At 49.6% G+C, this 16345-nt stretch overlaps 1 protein-coding gene across 1 annotated transcript in view; it reads right to left on the bottom strand.

The window, feature by feature from the left end:
- Window positions 1-651: 651 nt before the first annotated feature.
- DBH (dopamine beta-hydroxylase) overlaps window positions 652-16345 on the bottom strand; it is a 61556-nt gene continuing 45862 nt past the window's right edge. Inside the window, exons 7-12 of the mRNA XM_060250903.1 lie at window positions 14303-14446; window positions 11157-11195; window positions 8447-8506; window positions 5757-5884; window positions 4437-4596; window positions 652-792 (exon numbers count right to left, since the gene is read on the bottom strand). Of these exons, the coding sequence (XP_060106886.1) occupies window positions 652-792; window positions 4437-4596; window positions 5757-5884; window positions 8447-8506; window positions 11157-11195; window positions 14303-14446 (672 nt within the window). The remainder of the gene's footprint in view (window positions 793-4436; window positions 4597-5756; window positions 5885-8446; window positions 8507-11156; window positions 11196-14302; window positions 14447-16345) is intronic.

Below are 16345 nucleotides of genomic sequence, written 5' to 3'. Positions count from 1 at the left end.
TCCTCTGTCTCTGAGCCACTGTCAAGAAAGCCTCATTCCGTGTTCTCTGGGCAGAGGAGGCCTGAGCTCTCAAGATGCAGGGAGGGTCTGCTGGGATGCAGAAGGCAGCGTGTGAGAGATCTGACTTGCTAAGGCCTTTAAAGGGTAACACCAGCACTTCAAATAGGGCCAGGAAAGCCAATGGAAACCACTGAAGTTGTCTTGGAATCTGCCAGAAGGGGGCCACAACGCAGCAGCCCCATCCTGGCAGTCAAGCATTCTCCCAGAGCAGCCCCAAGTGGGATGTGTGAGTGTAGCCTAAGGCATGACTGACTGGCTGGCTGGGAGGATGTGACTGCCTGCCTGGCCAGCCTGCTCTGCCACAGAGGCCCCCACAATGAATTGGTCCCATTTTGTTTGGGTTTTTCTGGCCAGAAAGCATGTTTGGGGAACTCTTCTGGATGCTGCCAGGCTCCTCCTCACTGACTTGATTCTGCTTGCCCAGGAAACCAGGCTCAGTCCCTTCAAAACTGGCAGCCCCAGTGGCTCCAAAGCTGAACCCCTCCCTGCAAAGCAACCCAGCCCTCGGCCTGCTGCAGATGTCCCAGAAATCAAAGTTGGGCCAGAGCAGCGACACTCGTGGCACTGCAACGAACGCATGCCGTCTGTTGGTCAAACCAGGCCTGGCTCTTGTCTGTCGAGCTTCACGAGAGTGGGAGACATTGGAAGGTGGCCTAGACGATGCTCACAGCGGGGGGTTGACCTGGGCAGCGCCTCAGCAATTTTTGGTAGAGGCTGCTTTTCCCATTCGCCCTGCAGAGAAAAGACAGGCATGTCAGATGGGTTGTATTTCAGCCACGCCTTCTGCTGTAAGGTCTTGCGAACACGGAGAGCAATGGAGAAGTAACAGGAAGGTGAGCCTCAGACCTTTTCTGAATATTTGTTGTTGGTTCTGGATCCCTACAACTTCAGTTTATTCAGATTTCTGCTCTTTAGTTTTCACTTTGTTTTTTGTCTGTCTGTTTCTGCCCTCCCTTGTCCCACTTCTTTTGAGACCACTTTTTACCCTGATCTTTTTCTGGAAGCTGATCCTAAAGCACTTTTTTTCTTGCATGTGATGATTTTCTTTGTCCCACCCATCTCCAGCCCACTTTCCCTTGGTTGGACTGTGGTGGTCAAACTGTTCCCTCGCTTCCCCCCACCCCTGCGAAAATGAGGGGTTTTTTTAAAAAATGGCACTAAAATAAAAATATATCACTAGAGCATTGTAACAATATGCTTAACAGATTCTCTGAATTTCTAGCTTTCATTTTTAAAAGGAATACTGATTTCTCACTAGAGTTGTTCTGCCCCCAGGCTTCGGTCCCCCCCTCCCCGGAGCAAGTAATTGATTTCTCACCCGTTGCTCTGTGGGCGCATTTTGAAGCGGGGCCTTCTCCAGTTCCCCTCGAGGTTTCTTCATCCTTAAAAGACAGCACCACAAAGCCCAAGGGGAGGTGGAAGGAGCTGCGCGTCAAAAGGCGCCCACAGAGCAACTGGTGGGAAATCGATTGCTTGCACTGGGGGCACAGAGGCCTGGGGGCAGAGCAATGCCAGTGAGAAATCAGCCTGTGTCTCTCGCTCCCTCCCTTGCAGACATATGCTTTTTTCTTTATGTCTCTGCAAGGGAAAAGGATAGAGACTAACCTCCTTTTAAAATGAAAACTGGGAATTCAGGGAACCTCCTAAGCCTATTGTTACAATATTCCAGCAATATATCGATATTTCAGGATAGTTTTTATTAAAAGGGTGGGGTGCTGTGACACCACTCTTGACTCTAGCAATGATGGGAACACCCACTCTTGAAAATCTTCATTATTTTAGGCACATGGAGAAGAAAATGAACAGACTCCTCAATTGTGAAAATACATAGGGAGGGCAGATGTGTGGAAAATGCTCCCAAACAGATTCCCAGATTCCCATGCTTGTGGGCTGACTGCCAAGAAAATCGGGAGAAAGTCGGCCTTGTGGGAAAGGTCTGAGCCAGAGCTTGGGAGCTGCTTAGCCTGAGCTGTGCAGCAGCTTTCCCAAGTGGGTCTCAGCTGCCTTCAGGGCCTTCCAGAAATGATGGAGTGAGTGGAACTGGGGAGGGCCAGGCTCAAATCCCTGCTTGCTCATGGGCCAGTCGCCCTCCCTGTCTCACTCCAGAGTCCCCAGCGTAGTGCCGGTGGGTGCAATGGCCCCCGCTGATGCTTTTCTTGGTGCCCAGACCAAGTATTTCTAGAACGTGAGTGGAGCTTTTGTCCAACAGGGCTTCTGACTGAGCATCTGAGATACAATTTGCTGTGTGGGGTGGATTTTCAAATGTTGCTTTAGCAGCTCAAGAATCTTCCCTGTGTGACTGAAGATGAGCTGCATTTTCATGCTTTAAAACAATATGTTCATTTAAAAATACATCCTGTTAAGCTGCCTGAAATGTGGAAGAGTTACTATCATCCTCACAAAATCTTTTTTCTTTTATTTTCTTTGTGTAAAGTTCTTCCCTTGGTGTTTAAAAGAAAGGGTGGTTGAACATGAAGTGGCAGATTTCATTAGGAACTGTGTGGCCTGTTTTGGTTTCAAATGACTGATGCTGTCTGTCATCTGTCCCTTTTGGCCAAGATTACTCACACACTTTAAAAAAAAACCAAAATCTATATTTGGAGTGGAATAGTCTAAAATAGAGAAAGGGCAAACTTTGTTTTTTAAAGTACTGAAGAGCTAGGGGTTGGAATGCTGCCGACATCTGTGATTCTCTGCTTCCAAAGTGAAAATAGCCTATATTTGCTATTTGGGGTGAGTGGTCATAATCAGTAGCAAGTATGAGAGTACAATAATTGGATCAGCAGTGACTGGATTCATGAGCTTGTGCCAGATGCAGGCAATGCATGTCATGCAATGAACCACAAAGAGCTGAATCCACACTGCATGTCTTGGGTTGGATCTAGCCAGTTTTTCTGCTGGTGAAAAAGGAAAGAGGGGTTCCCTTTACCATAAGAGGGAGCTATGCTGGGGATCTTGGGACCTGCACATGCACAAGGCATGAGATACATGCAGTGCAGAAGGGAGGGGAATGGGGTGTGGGTGAACTGGATCCACCCCCTTCGATGTTTGCACTTTTTAATGGGTTGCACAGTTAATTGCTGTAGGAAGTTATGAATAAGTTTGGGGGAAGCAATATGATGCACAATTCTTAGAATCCTAGAACCACAGAGCTGGAAGGGACCTCTAAGGTCATCTAGTCCAACCCCTTGCACAATGCAGGAAACTCACAAATACCTCCCCCTACATTCACAGAAAGATCCCCTTGGTGCAGAGTGGTAAAGCTGCAGTACTGCAGTCTGAGCTCCCTGTTCATGACCTGAGTTTGATCCCAGCGGAAGCTGGGTTCAGGTAGCCAGCTCCTGGTTGACTCAGCCTTCCATCCTTCCAAGGTCGGTAAAATAAGTACCTAGCTTGCTGGGGGCGGGGGGAATGGTGATGACTGGGGAAGGAAATGGCAAACCCTCCTGTAAAAAACATCTGCCGTGAAAACGTTGTGAAAGCAACATCACCCCAGAGTCGGAAACGACTAGTGCTTGCACAGGGGACTACCTTTACCTTTTTTAATTCACAGGATTTTCATTGCTGTCAGATGGCCATCTAGCCTCTGTTTAAAAACCTCCAAGGAAGGAGAGCCCACCATCTCCCAAAGAAGCCTGTTCCACTGAGGAATTGTTCTAATGGTCAGGAAGTTCTTCCTAATGTTGAGCCAGAAACTCTTTTGATTTAATTTCAACCCACTGGTTCTGGTCCTACCTTCCAGGGCCACAGAAAACAATTCCACACCATCCTCTATAAGACAGCCCTTCAAGTACGTGAAGATGGTGATCATATCACCTCTCAGCCGCCTCCTCTCCAGGCTGAACATCCCCAGCTCCTTCAACCTTTCCTCATAGGACTTGGTCTCCAGACCCCTCACTATCTTCGTCGCCCTCCTCTGGACCCGTTCCAGCTTGTCTATATCCTTCTTGAAATGTGGTGCCCAAAACTGAGCACAAGACTCCAGATGAGGTCTTACCAGAGCAGAGTAAAGTGATACCATCACATCACGTGATCTGGACACTATACTTCTGTTGATACAGCCCAAAATTGCATTTGCCTTTTTAGCCACCACATCACACTGTTGATGTTCAGCGTATGATCCACTAAAACCCCTATAACCATGCATTGGATTTTTCCTACCTAAATGCAGAATTGAGCTGCTTGAGGATGCACTGGGTCATCAAATCTGCTTTTAAGGACCAGTGATTGAAACACAAAATGCCAACACGTGGAAAGGCAAGGATGAGAGTGTATTTTGGCATTCTCTATTAAAATTGAGGTTCTGAGGTTCTGTGGTCTTGTGTTTGGCTAAACCTAAACAACGCCTGCTCATCTTCTCTGTTTACCATACATACCGGAAATCGGACAGCTGAGGACTTGTTGCAATGCACAGAAATTGGTGCAAAGTCATAGAAGGACTTTAGAACACCTCTGTTGAAAGAATTCCAAGGGACTGAAGAAAACTGCTGCGTGACAGAGGTGTCTGGGCATGTGCAGACTTCCTCATCATTAAACCTATAAAAAGGAGAAATGTCTTTGCAATGGAAATGCCCAGCTGGAAACTTGTGAGCTACATCCAGCCCAGGTGCCCAATCCAACTTCCCCCTTGCACAGACCAGCTTCCCACTTGGATGAAGCAGTGACCCCCTCAGTCCACTACTGCAGGATCTTGGCATGTGGTGAGCCCACCAGCATGGCGGCCATTGGTTGACCATAGGCATCCCGAGAGAATAATGAGAAGGAGCATCTCCGAGGTAGGTTGCCAAGTGCAAATCAAGAAATATCTGAGGATGTTGGGGGTGGGGCCAGGACACCTTGGGGGTGGAGCTGGGAGCAAGGGTATGATAAGCATGTCTGAACTTCGAAAGGAGTTCTGGCAATCACATTTAAACAGACTACTCACCTTTTTAATGCCTTCTCTGTATTTGGTATAATGAAGGATAGGGGCACCTTCTTTTGGGGCTCATAGAAATTGACCCCTTGGTCCAATCTTTTTGAAACTTGGGAGGTGTTTTAAGGAGAGGCATCAGATGCTATACTGAAAATGTGGTGCTTCTCCCTCAAAAAACCTTCCCACTAGAGCCCCAGGTACCCACAGATCGATTCTTCATTATACTCTATGGGAATCGGTCCCCCCCCCCCTTCCTGATGACCCTGAAGCGGGGAGGAGGGCCTCGAAACCTGCCCCCACCTGGGGATTGGCAACCCTACTCCAAGGTGGCCCCTCCACAGCTGGACCTGCTCCCCCCAAGGGCCTTCATCTGACTTTTGGTGGCTCAGTATGATCAAGACAGCTTCAAAGACTTTGCCTGCATTCTCATTTGCAGCGCTGAGTCTGTCTCCATATAGAGGCAAGAGGCCAGAGCAGCAGCCTTCAAGATTAACCAAACTGGTGGCAGGAGAGGCGCTTGCATGAGTCACTGCTCACTTCTTCAGATACGCATAAACGCTCCTCCCCTGCTGCCGATTTCGTTAGTCTTGAAGGTGCCGCTCTGGACTCTTGCCCTTTTCTGCTGTTACAGATGGACCCATTGGACTGACTGGGATCCAGAACACAGACAAAGGCTTCCTCTGTTCTGGAACTGGCCCAGGAACAGGCCATGCCAATTCGCATACTGTGGTGCTCATAGAGATCAGCCAGTGGGGCCTGCTTCCAGCACTATCCGTGACCTCACCTGTTCACGAGATTAAAATACCGGTGGAGAAAGCCCAAGTCAACAGCACTCTTGCACAGCTCTAGCTCCCTCTGTGGGTAGTAGTGGACATAGTTCACACACATTTCTTCCATGATCCCAAAACCACCCTGCAGGCCAAAGAAGAGAACAGTCAAAACATTCACACAGGATCCAATTGTATTGCAATGGTCAGTTTTCTACAAACTGTGGCCAAGGCCCCAGCTACCCAGCCAGAAGCCCTCCTGGTGTGAACAGCCCCCCCCCCCCAACCATCCCCTCAATCAACATAGACAATTGCACCCAATCGAGCTTGCACCAAAGTTTCCAGCCTGTGCAGAGACAATTCAAACGCTGCACCTGTGACCTGTATGAAGTATGCACATTAAGTCCTTTGGCATACCCACTCTTGCGTCTGCATAATTTATTCTGATTTTGCAGGTTATACAGAGAACTATTTCCTGACCCCCTGGCAGCTGGAAACCTTTTTTGGGGGAGGGGAGCACTCTGGCTTCTGAGCCCACATGCTTCCCAGATAAACCAACTAGAACAGAATCCTGAGATTACAAGAAAGAAAAGTTCTCCGCCCACTTGCCCCCTTCGAAGCATCAACATTAAGTCTTCTGACAACTTTGGGTCTTTCGGTCAACCTGGCAAAATCACACACAACCTGCCCAGCCTTCTCCGCTGCTGGCTTTCCTCCGTGACTTACCTGTTGCTGGACTGCTGGTGGCGGCTGGAAGAAACTGAGCAGGGGCAACACTTTCCTCTCAGTTCTAGGCGTGCTCAGGGGATGCCTGCTCCCCAGAACTGACAGAAAGCCCGCCAAAGAACCCTGAAGCTGCTGTGGGAGTCTCTGAGGTCAGGTTAGAGCACGACTCAGAACCCAAGTGTGGGACTGCACAGGGACCACAAAGACGATCTTATACCCCAATCAATACTCCCTCTAAGCTGTGGAGTCTTGTGAGCAAAAATTCTACTTCATGAGCTACTGACATTAAAGTTGTGAGCTCCTGAAGAAATTAGTTTGCTCTGGGGCCATTTTTCATGAGCTAAGACAAAAATGTGTGAGCTGAAGGCTAAAAAACTGAGCTAGCTCACAGTAACTCAGCTTAGAGGGAACACTGCCCTCAATTAAACTTTGTTGGTCTTAAAGGTGACACTAGAATCAAACTTAGTTGTATTGTTTCAGATCACCACAGCTGCCCACTTGAATCTCACTTACTTGAGGTAGATATTCTAGATGTTGCTTTGATAGGCTTGCCAATCCCCAGGTCCCAGCGGGAGTTCTTCTGCTTTCCCAGGCTCCTTCCCACCCCCAGTCAGCTTCAGCCTCCGATTGAAAGGCTTCCTCTTGGGATGGTGTGTCTGTGTTACTTTGAAGAAGTTGGCATCAACTAGTGAGTAAAGAGGCCATTCCCTTGCTTCAGAGTCACCAGAAACGGGGGGCGGGGTGGAAACGTCTGCTGAGCACTTCATTATTCCCTATGTGGAGATCGATTCTCATAGGGTATAATGGGGAATTGATCTAGAGGTTTCAGGGGCTCTGGGGGAGCTGTTTTTTGATGTAAAGGCACCAAATTTTCAGTATAGTATTTAGTGCCTCTCCTCAAAGTACCCCCCAAGTTTCAAAATGATTAGACCAGGGGGTCCAATTCTATGAGCCCCAAAAGAAGGTGCCCCTATCCTTCATTATTTCCTATGGGAGGAAGACATTTAAAAAAGTGTGCTCTCCCTTTAAATGTGATGGCCAGAACTCCCTTGGAGTTCAATTATGCTTGTCACACCCTTGTTCCTGGCTCCACCCCCAGTGTCTCTTGGCTCCACTCCCAAAGTCTCCTGGCTCCACCCCCAAAATCCCCAGATATTTCTTGAATTGGATTTGGCAACCCTATGCTTTGACCCTGCAGCAAGAGAGCAATCAGGGCCCTTGCAGGTGTGCCTCCTTGCAAGAACAAAGTGCCTTCGCTGACTCCCCTCTGATGCTGGACACACAAGCTGTGCTCTGGAGCTCCCCCACCCCCATCCCCTCCCAGGACAGGCCCTGCCCCGGCTGGATTTGTGTCTCCCACGGCAACTCCATGAGTGACAGAAGTCATTTCCAGCTCTGCCACATTTCTCCATTTGAGGAACCTGCAGCTGAAGGAAATCACCAGATTCTTTATCTACCCTGCCTGGCAATGTGCCAAAATATTAAACTTCACCTTCCACATTTTTAAGATAAGCTTTTGGATTTGGAACTCAAGGCCAGCTGATCCAGAATCTGAGTGCTTTAAACTGGTGGTTCTCTTGTTTATTTATTGATTTGATTTGTATCCCGCCCTCCCCACCAAAGCAGGCTCAGGGTGGCTTGTGATTATGTTTCAACTTCCGCAGGTGCCATAAGTCATCTGGCACCAAACAGGACATGCATTTGGCACACCATCTAGCAGAACCTGTCCCTTGAGGGGCAGCTGTCCAGCAAAGCACAGCAGAGGTCAAATACCAAAATCTATTACCAAGAGATGCCAAAGGTACACAGCAAATAACTGATGCATATCTGGCATCTATCCAAATATTTGTTGCTGAATATTCTGCATATCCTGGAGATCAAGATTTGCAACAGAGAATTTGGGGCCCTAGTTAACTTCTAGCCCTAAATTGGTTCCTCCAGAAAACCCCAGTTGTCTTTGCACACAGGCAGATATAGTTACCACAGTTGCTTCAGTCCTGTCCTCGGTGTTGTAAGCACATGTGGTCCTGAGCATGTCACCCTGTTGACAGACAGATAAAAGTTGTGCTGAGATGCTGTCTGGTGGCTGGAAAAGGGCAAATGCCCAGAGGAGGGGCTGAAGACTGAGGGTGGAGAAGATCTTGCAACAGGCTGTGCTAAGGGCACCTTTCCCCAGCAACAGAGGGAGAGCTCTGCATACATCAAGAATGGACCCTGCACTAACGGTGGAAGCTGCTAGAAAACTACAAGGTCACTTAAGGTTATTGATGGCCAACCTGTGGAGCCAACCTGTTCTGGGTGGAGCTGCATTCCCCCTTTAGGAGCTAATATATACTTGCACTCTGTATATACCCTTGAAGGCAGTTCAGCAGTTATTCCTCAACATGCTTCCAGTGGGTGCCATGCCACCCTCCACTGTGTTTTGTGTAGGCTTCCCAACCCACCCACCCCGCCCTGGCAGGGGACCCCTGAATTTGCAGCCTCCTCCCCCGCTCTCCAAAAATCCAGAAGCGGGGGGGGGGGGGGAGAGAACATATGTGTAGGCATCATGTTGTTGTAGAGCTCCTGATCCGTTTGTAAAATGTGTGCCCCTTTAAGGCTGTGCAGGAAACAGGAAGGGCTTCATTGGAAAGGGTCAGTAATAGCTTCCGTGGAGAACAGCTCCTCCCTTTCTTTTGCTTTCGTTTTCACAGCAAGTAAAGGAAGGAGACCCAGTAAGTATTTGTGTGTGTGAGAGAGGGAGGGGGCAGGGGATTCCCTGGTTTTGAGGCCCTCCCCCCCTGTAGAAAGCGTGGGTGGGGAGAGAAATGTCTACTGGGCACTCTATTATTCCCTATGGAGAACGATTGCCATAGGGAATAATAGGGAATTGATCCGTGGGTATTGGGGGCTCTGGGGGGGCTATTTTTTGAGCTAGAGGCACCAGATTTTTAATATAGCATCTAGTGCCTCTCCCCAAAATACCCCCCAAGTTTCAAAACGATTGGACCAGAGGGTCCAATTCTGTGAGCCCCAAAAGATGGTGCCCCTATCCTTAATTATTTCCTATGGAAGAAAGGCATTTAAAAAGGTGTGCTGTCCTTTTAAATGTGATGGCCAGAACTCCCCTGGAGTTCAATTATGCTCGTCACATCCTTGTTCTTGGCTCCAGCCCCAATGTCTCCTGGCTCCACCCCCAAAGTCTCCTGGCTCCGCCCCCAAACTCCCCAGATTTTTCTTTAATTGGACTTGGCAACCCTAGTTTTGTGGTGCCCACTGGCAGCTTCCCTGATCCTGGTGTTCCTCCTCCACTTAACTAGAGCAGAAGGGGTGCTAGAAAAATCCAGGTGGTACTTAGGGTCTGTCAGAAACAGCAGTTTGGCAACAACTCTGGCTGAGGGGAAGGAATGAATGTCCATGGAGATCTGAGGCAGGAAAGCGCAGAGGAAGCTGCTGTTCCAGTGTTACAAGTGTAAATGCCCGTGCATTCACTGCAGCAATGGAGAATTGCCTCTGTGTGTAAGTGGCTTTATGGTGCAATCCTTGGCAGAATGAGACAGGCCTACCCTCCTTCGGATTGCACTGTTCGCCACTTTGCAGTTTCCTTGGCCAAAATGCTTCCATGTTTTCACTGGCCCTTTGTTTTTGCTTTTAATGGTAAAATACGTAACACAGCTAGATTTAAATGCTGGGGGTATACAGAACATCCCATTGCCCTTTCTCATCTTTGGGACCAAATTCAGGCAATGTTTTGAATCACACAGCATGTGTCCATGGAAAACCGGAGCCCCTTGTTTGAAGAAAATTATAAGGAAGGGCTAAAACACTGGTCTGGGATTTACAACGGGCAGCCTTTTGCTTTTGGAAAGCTTGCCACTGGAAAACCCAAGCACCTCAGCTGCCCAGTGTAAATCCACAAGCTCCCCTGCCCTCCTTCTCCCAGGCTACAGGGAGCCTAGAACCACTGGCCACTGGCCCTGCCAACCAAGGCTCCACCCCTACTTCTGACCCACCCACCCCCCATCTACACCTTCTCCAAGGTCTGGCTTCCTTCTTTTGCTGCTGCTGTTGATATTGGATTTATATCCCACCCTATACTCTGAATCTCAGAGTCTCAGAATGGTCACAATCTCCTTTTACCCCCCACAACAGACACCCTGTGAGGTAAGAGGGGTTGAGAGAGCTCTTACAGCAGCTGCCCTTTCAAGGACAACTCCTGTGATAGCTATGGCAGACCCAAGGCCATTCCAGCAGCTGCAAGTGGAAGGGGGGAATCAAACCCAGTTCTCCCAGATAAGAGTCCGTACAGTTAACCACTACAGCAAACTGTCTTTTGGCAAAAGAACAAATGCATTCTGTCCAGATCTGACAGCTTAAACCAGGGCTGGCCAAACTTGCTTAACATAGGAGCCACATAGAATGAACATCAGACGTTTAAGAGCTGCAAGACATGAACGTCAGATGTTTGAGAGCCGGAAGGAAGGAAGGGGGAGAGGGGTGGAAAGAAAGCACCTTTAACTCTAAGTCGGCTCACTTGGCTTAGAGAAGTGATTTAAAGAGAGAAATGTCTTCTCCAAGCCAGCTGACGGGGGGGGGGGCGGGTTTCAAGACCCACACAATATGTGTGAAAGAGCCACATGTGGTTGCTCAGCTGCACTTTGGTTGCCCTTGGCTTAAACAGAGCACCCCACAGAACAGAATGGAGCACTTACCGGCAAAACGGTCACAATCTTTCTTAACATGCGGATCTCCTAAAACAAAACAAGAGCCAAAAGGCCAATCAGTGGGAGCGGGGAAAGGCATAAAAGGGTAGGCGGGAAGGGGGATTTCTCTCCAGGGCACACACCCTATAATGTTTGCTGCCCATTCTCCAATGCTCCTCTACAATCCTGATTGCTAGAAATTTTGCTTTTTGAAAGAAAATCATAATGGAGTTCTGAATATGGCAGGCTCTGTAAAGAATTCCATAAACCATGGACCAAGTTGGTGTGCACAGGACTCTAAATGCGCTTTCCTGGCCAGTCACTGCCTTGCAGAGAGGCCCACATCAGCAGAAAATTAGAGCCATGAGTTTTAATCAAGATAGCAGTCATTTGGGTTGATGATGTGTGTGTGTGTGTGATTGTACTAATGAGGCTGAGCACCATTTAGTCCTGAGGGTCTAGGGTATGTGCTGTGTGCAGGGCCGGCCCTAGGATGCATGGCACCCCAGACAGACTTGCTGTGCTGCTGCGCCCTGCCGCCCCCTCCCTGGTGCTGCCCCTCGCCACCCCCTGTGGCACCTCCTCCTCCTCTCTCCCTTCTGCACCATTTCAGTGCCCGCGAAGGGGCGGTGGAGCGTCGTATTTCCCGGGCTCTTTAAAGGCCCCTTTATTCATTCATTCATTTATTATATTCGATTTATATCCTGCCTGGGGTGTCTCCACCCACAGAGAACTCTACAGATAGATCCAGGATTCTTGGACTTTACAGGTTATGTGAAAGTACACCTTGGTACACCTTGGAGTTGCGCCAGCTGAAACAAGGGCTCAGACGACTAGAGAGGCAATGGAGGCATACTCGGGACGAAGCAACGAGAACATCCTATAGAACGTTTATGAAGTCTTATGAGATGGCAGTCAAGGCTGCAAAGAAAGATTACTTTGCAACCAAGATTGCATCTGCAAATTCGCGCCCAGCACAATTATTTAGAATAATTGGGGATCTTACAACGTTGCCACAAGGCAAACCAAATGTTAGAGAATTAGAAATAGGCTGCGAGGCATTTGCGAAATATTTTGCAGATAAAATCTCGCTGCTCCGCCAAGACCTGCCTACCACATTAGATACAGTGAGTGAAATTGAGGCTCCGTGCCTGTCTTCGGGTTTAGTGCTGGACCACTTCGACCCACTCAGCCTGGAGGAAGTCGACAGAGTCCTCTCTGCTGCTCGCCCGACAACATGTGATCTGGACCCTTGCCCCTCTTGGCTGATTAAATCCTGCCAAGGGGAGCTTAGATGTCCTTTACGGGACATCATAAATAGATCCCTTTTAGAGGGGCATTTTCCAACACCTCTGAAAGAGGCTTTGGTCCGCCCTCTCCTGAAAAAAGTTACAGCAGACCCGGCTGAATTGGCGAATTACTGGCCGGTGTCCAATTTACCGTTTTTAGGTAAAATTATTGAGAGGGCCGTGGCGCAGCAGCTACAGGGGTTTCTGGATGACGCTTCTGTCCTAGACCCATGTCAGTCTGGTTTCCGGCCGGGCCATGGGACGGAGACGGTGCTGGTCGCCTTAGTGGATGACCTCCAACGGCAACTGGATCGGGGCGGCGTTGCGGTACTGATGTTGTTAGACCTGTCGGCTGCATTTGATACAGTCGACCATCGGTTACTGACGCGCCGCCTCGCCGACATTGGGGTTGAGGGGTCGGCCTTGCAGTGGCTTTCCTCCTTTCTCCTAGGTCGGGGACAGAGGGTGGCTATCGGGAGCGAGCGGTCCCGGAGGCGCACACTGGATTGTGGGGTGCCTCAGGGAGCAGTTCTCTCCCCGATGTTGTTTAACATCTATATGCGCCCCCTTGCCCAGATTGCCCGGCGGTTTGGGCTGGGTTGCCATCAATATGCAGATGACACCCAGCTCTATCTACTAATGGATGGCTGGCCCGACTCCGCCCCAGGGAACCTCGACCGGGCATTACAGGCTGTTGCGACATGGCTCAGGCTGAGTGGGCTGAAGTTGAATCCAGCGAAGACAGAGGTCCTATGCGTGGGTCGCGGCGCTCTGGGAAGGGAAATAGCTCTCCCGACCTTTGATGGTGCGCCATTGAAAGCAGCGCGCCAGGTAAAGAGTCTGGGTGTTTTACTGGAGCCTTCACTATCGATGGAGGCCCAGATAGCAGCCACTGCCAAGTCAGCATTCTTCCATCTGAAGCGGGCAAGGCAGCTGGCCCCTTTCCTTGAGCGCCGGGACCTCGCAACAGTGATCCACGCAACGGTCACCTCAAGACTAGACTACTGTAATGCCCTCTACTTGGGGCTACCTCTGTGCCGGACCCGGAGATTGCAGCTAGTGCAGAACGCGGCAGCCAGGCTGTTGTTGGGACTCCCAAAACGGGAACATATACAGCCGGGGCTACGTGAACTGCACTGGCTGCCGATTATATACCGGGTCCAGTACAAAGTGTTGGTCGTTACCTTTAAAGCCTTATATGGCCGAGGACCTGTCTACCTGAGGGACCGTCTTTCCCCATACGAACCCCAGAGAGCACTGAGGTCAACCGGGAAAAACCTAATGACTGCCCCTGGGCCGAAGGAAATTAAATATCAGAGTACCAGAGCACGGGCCTTTTCGATCGCGGCCCCTACCCTGTGGAACCGACTCCCAGAGGAGGTGCGGGCCCTGCGGAACCTTGAACAGTTCCGCAGGGCCTGCAAGACCACCCTTTTTAAATTAGCATACTCGGACTGCTAGGAAAAACGGTAACCAAGGGTCCGCCAATGCGGTCTAAAGATCTATACCGCATCACAACTGTATTACTGGATTGGTTTTAAGTTAATATTTTAATGTTTTATTGCTCTATATTGTAATTTTAAGGTTTTACTTGTTATTGTATGATTGTAGAATGTTGTTAGCCGCCCTGAGCCTGCCGTGGTGGGGGAGGGCGGGATATAAATGAAATAAATAAATAAATAAATAAATAAATAAAGTCACAGCAGCACTGGTAGGTTTGGATGTTATCGTGCATTTCTTTCAATAGCTTAAAAAGGCACCTGCATGGAGGGTTTGGTAGTATGCAAATGCATTTAAATGACATCAGTCCCCCCATTCAAAGGCAGTTTTAGAGCTTTCTTTGGGGGACACACAAATGCTGCCTACCTGGAAGTGGGGGCTGTAGTGTGGGTCCACGTTCACGATTTCCTTCTCTCTCCCTTCACGGGACAGCACGGTCATCACGCTCCTGCCCGTCAGGTGGGTATGCAGCTGCGAGGCAAAGATATGGATCCCAGCAGGAGGCAGAGCCTGGCAGGGGAAGGGAGTGGCCAAAGAGGACCAACACATTCATGCCCTGAAAACACAAACTTTCAAACGTGGCTGCAGTAGCCACACTTTACGCAAAATGGCGACAACCTAAACCTGTACCTTTGAATATGTTGTTTTATTAAATAATTGTAATTTTAAAAGAGAACTTGATTTTTAATAGTGTCAAGTGCTAATCGCTTGCAGAGCATCTGAGTGTCTCTGGAATGGAAAAATGGAAGGCAGTGGGCAGCTGATGAATTTTCCCTTAAATCCTTACGTGGACTACCATTGTGTGCTTTCCTGTTAGTTTCTGGTACTGCTAGGTCACTGGCTCAGATGGCCTCTTAAAAGAGGCTGTCCAGATCTGTGGAGGATAATGTAACCTTTGGCAATATGGAGAAAACAGAATGCTGGTCATATGTTGTTGTCTTGGGGGGGGGGGCGTGAAGGAAAAGCCAGTGAGAGATGGTGAGCCCCCTCCTGCCTGTGCCTGCTGCACACAGCCTTCTGCACATGCAGCTCCTCTTGCACAGAAGACCAGCTGCTTGGGCGAGAGCTGGCATCCAACTCAGAGGCCTCAAAAGTGGGCAGAGACCCAGATACAGCTTAGTCAAAAAATTCACCCCCTGCAGTTGTATGATGTCTGATTGCAGCCGAACCTTGAACAGCCTTTGAATTTCATCACGTTTCCAGTCTTGAGGGTCAGCTTTGAATGTGGGGGAAAGAGCCGTCAAGCAAAAGCCAACGTATGGCCAGCCCCTCGTGGGGTCTTCTGTGCAAAAGACAAGCAGAGGCACTTTGTCATGGCCTGCTTCTGTGCAGCAAATGGGGACTTCCCATCCAAGTACTCACCAGAGCTGACCCTGCTTGGCTTCCAAGAGCTGGTGAGTTAAGGCTAGCCTGGGCAGCTTGGAATGGAGATGATCTGGATCTGAATTAGGGCTGTGAGCCCCACATTGTGTCTGGGAGCCCCCGAGGGAGAGGCAAGAGCAGCTGAAGTATCCCTCTGAGCTGGGGGGGAGGGGTAGAGGCCTCATAAGGGAGGGCCATCTAGGGGCAGTGAGCACCTGCCCAGAGGTGGCCCCAGGACAGCCCCTGCTATAGCCAAGAGCCCCCCTCATTGCCAGGAAGCAGGATGGAAAGGAAGGGGCCTTTGGGCAGGTACTGTGAGGCAAGCTCACCTGCACATGCCAGGAGGGGGCCTGCCTTTCGTTGGCTGTTGCTGAAGAAGTGTGTGTCTTTGGAAGGGCTAAGGAACGCATTGCTTCCATTTTAATGTAGGGAAAGCCCCCCACTTCCTCCCCTGCCTGCTCTCCAGGACTCAGAAGATCAAAACATGAGGCAGCCTCATGGCATCTCTGCTTAGGAGGGCCTGTGCCCCTCCTGTCCCCCCCCCCCCCCAAGCCAGAACACAGTTCCTACCTACTGCTGGGGAAGGGCCAAGCTTGGTCTGAGGGCTTTCCTTCAGTGGGTGACTACTGCTTTGAGGTGGAGACCATCATAGCAAGACTGAGACATTAGTTTCATTTGCTTTTCCCACATCCCACCCCCTTTTTAAGAGCTTCAGTGCCAAAGCCCATTTCAAAAAGACATGGGAATAGATTTTAGCATCGGTGACATTTTCATCAAAAGTCCACCTTTTACGAGCTGGGAAAGAATGCAGTTCATGGAATGGCAGATGGCTCTGGAGGGGCAATGTCTTCCATTCCAGTGGGTCTCCTTCTTACTGTTCCTGAACATCTGGGGCTGGCTCTCCGTTTTGCACAGCATTATTCAATCACAAAATCCCTTTCCATCAGGGGCTGATTGGTGGGTCTTCCAGAGCAATCTCATGTTCTGAGATGTTTAACAAGGCAGTGAATTACGTGCTGTCAGAACAGGGTGTTGTGATGTATTCAG

Source organism: Heteronotia binoei, chromosome 12 (assembly GCF_032191835.1).
Source record: "Heteronotia binoei isolate CCM8104 ecotype False Entrance Well chromosome 12, APGP_CSIRO_Hbin_v1, whole genome shotgun sequence".
Lineage (NCBI taxonomy): Eukaryota > Metazoa > Chordata > Lepidosauria > Squamata > Gekkonidae > Heteronotia > Heteronotia binoei.
The sequence above is the reverse complement of the archived record's forward strand: the minus strand, read 5'-3'. Positions and strand labels throughout refer to the sequence as shown.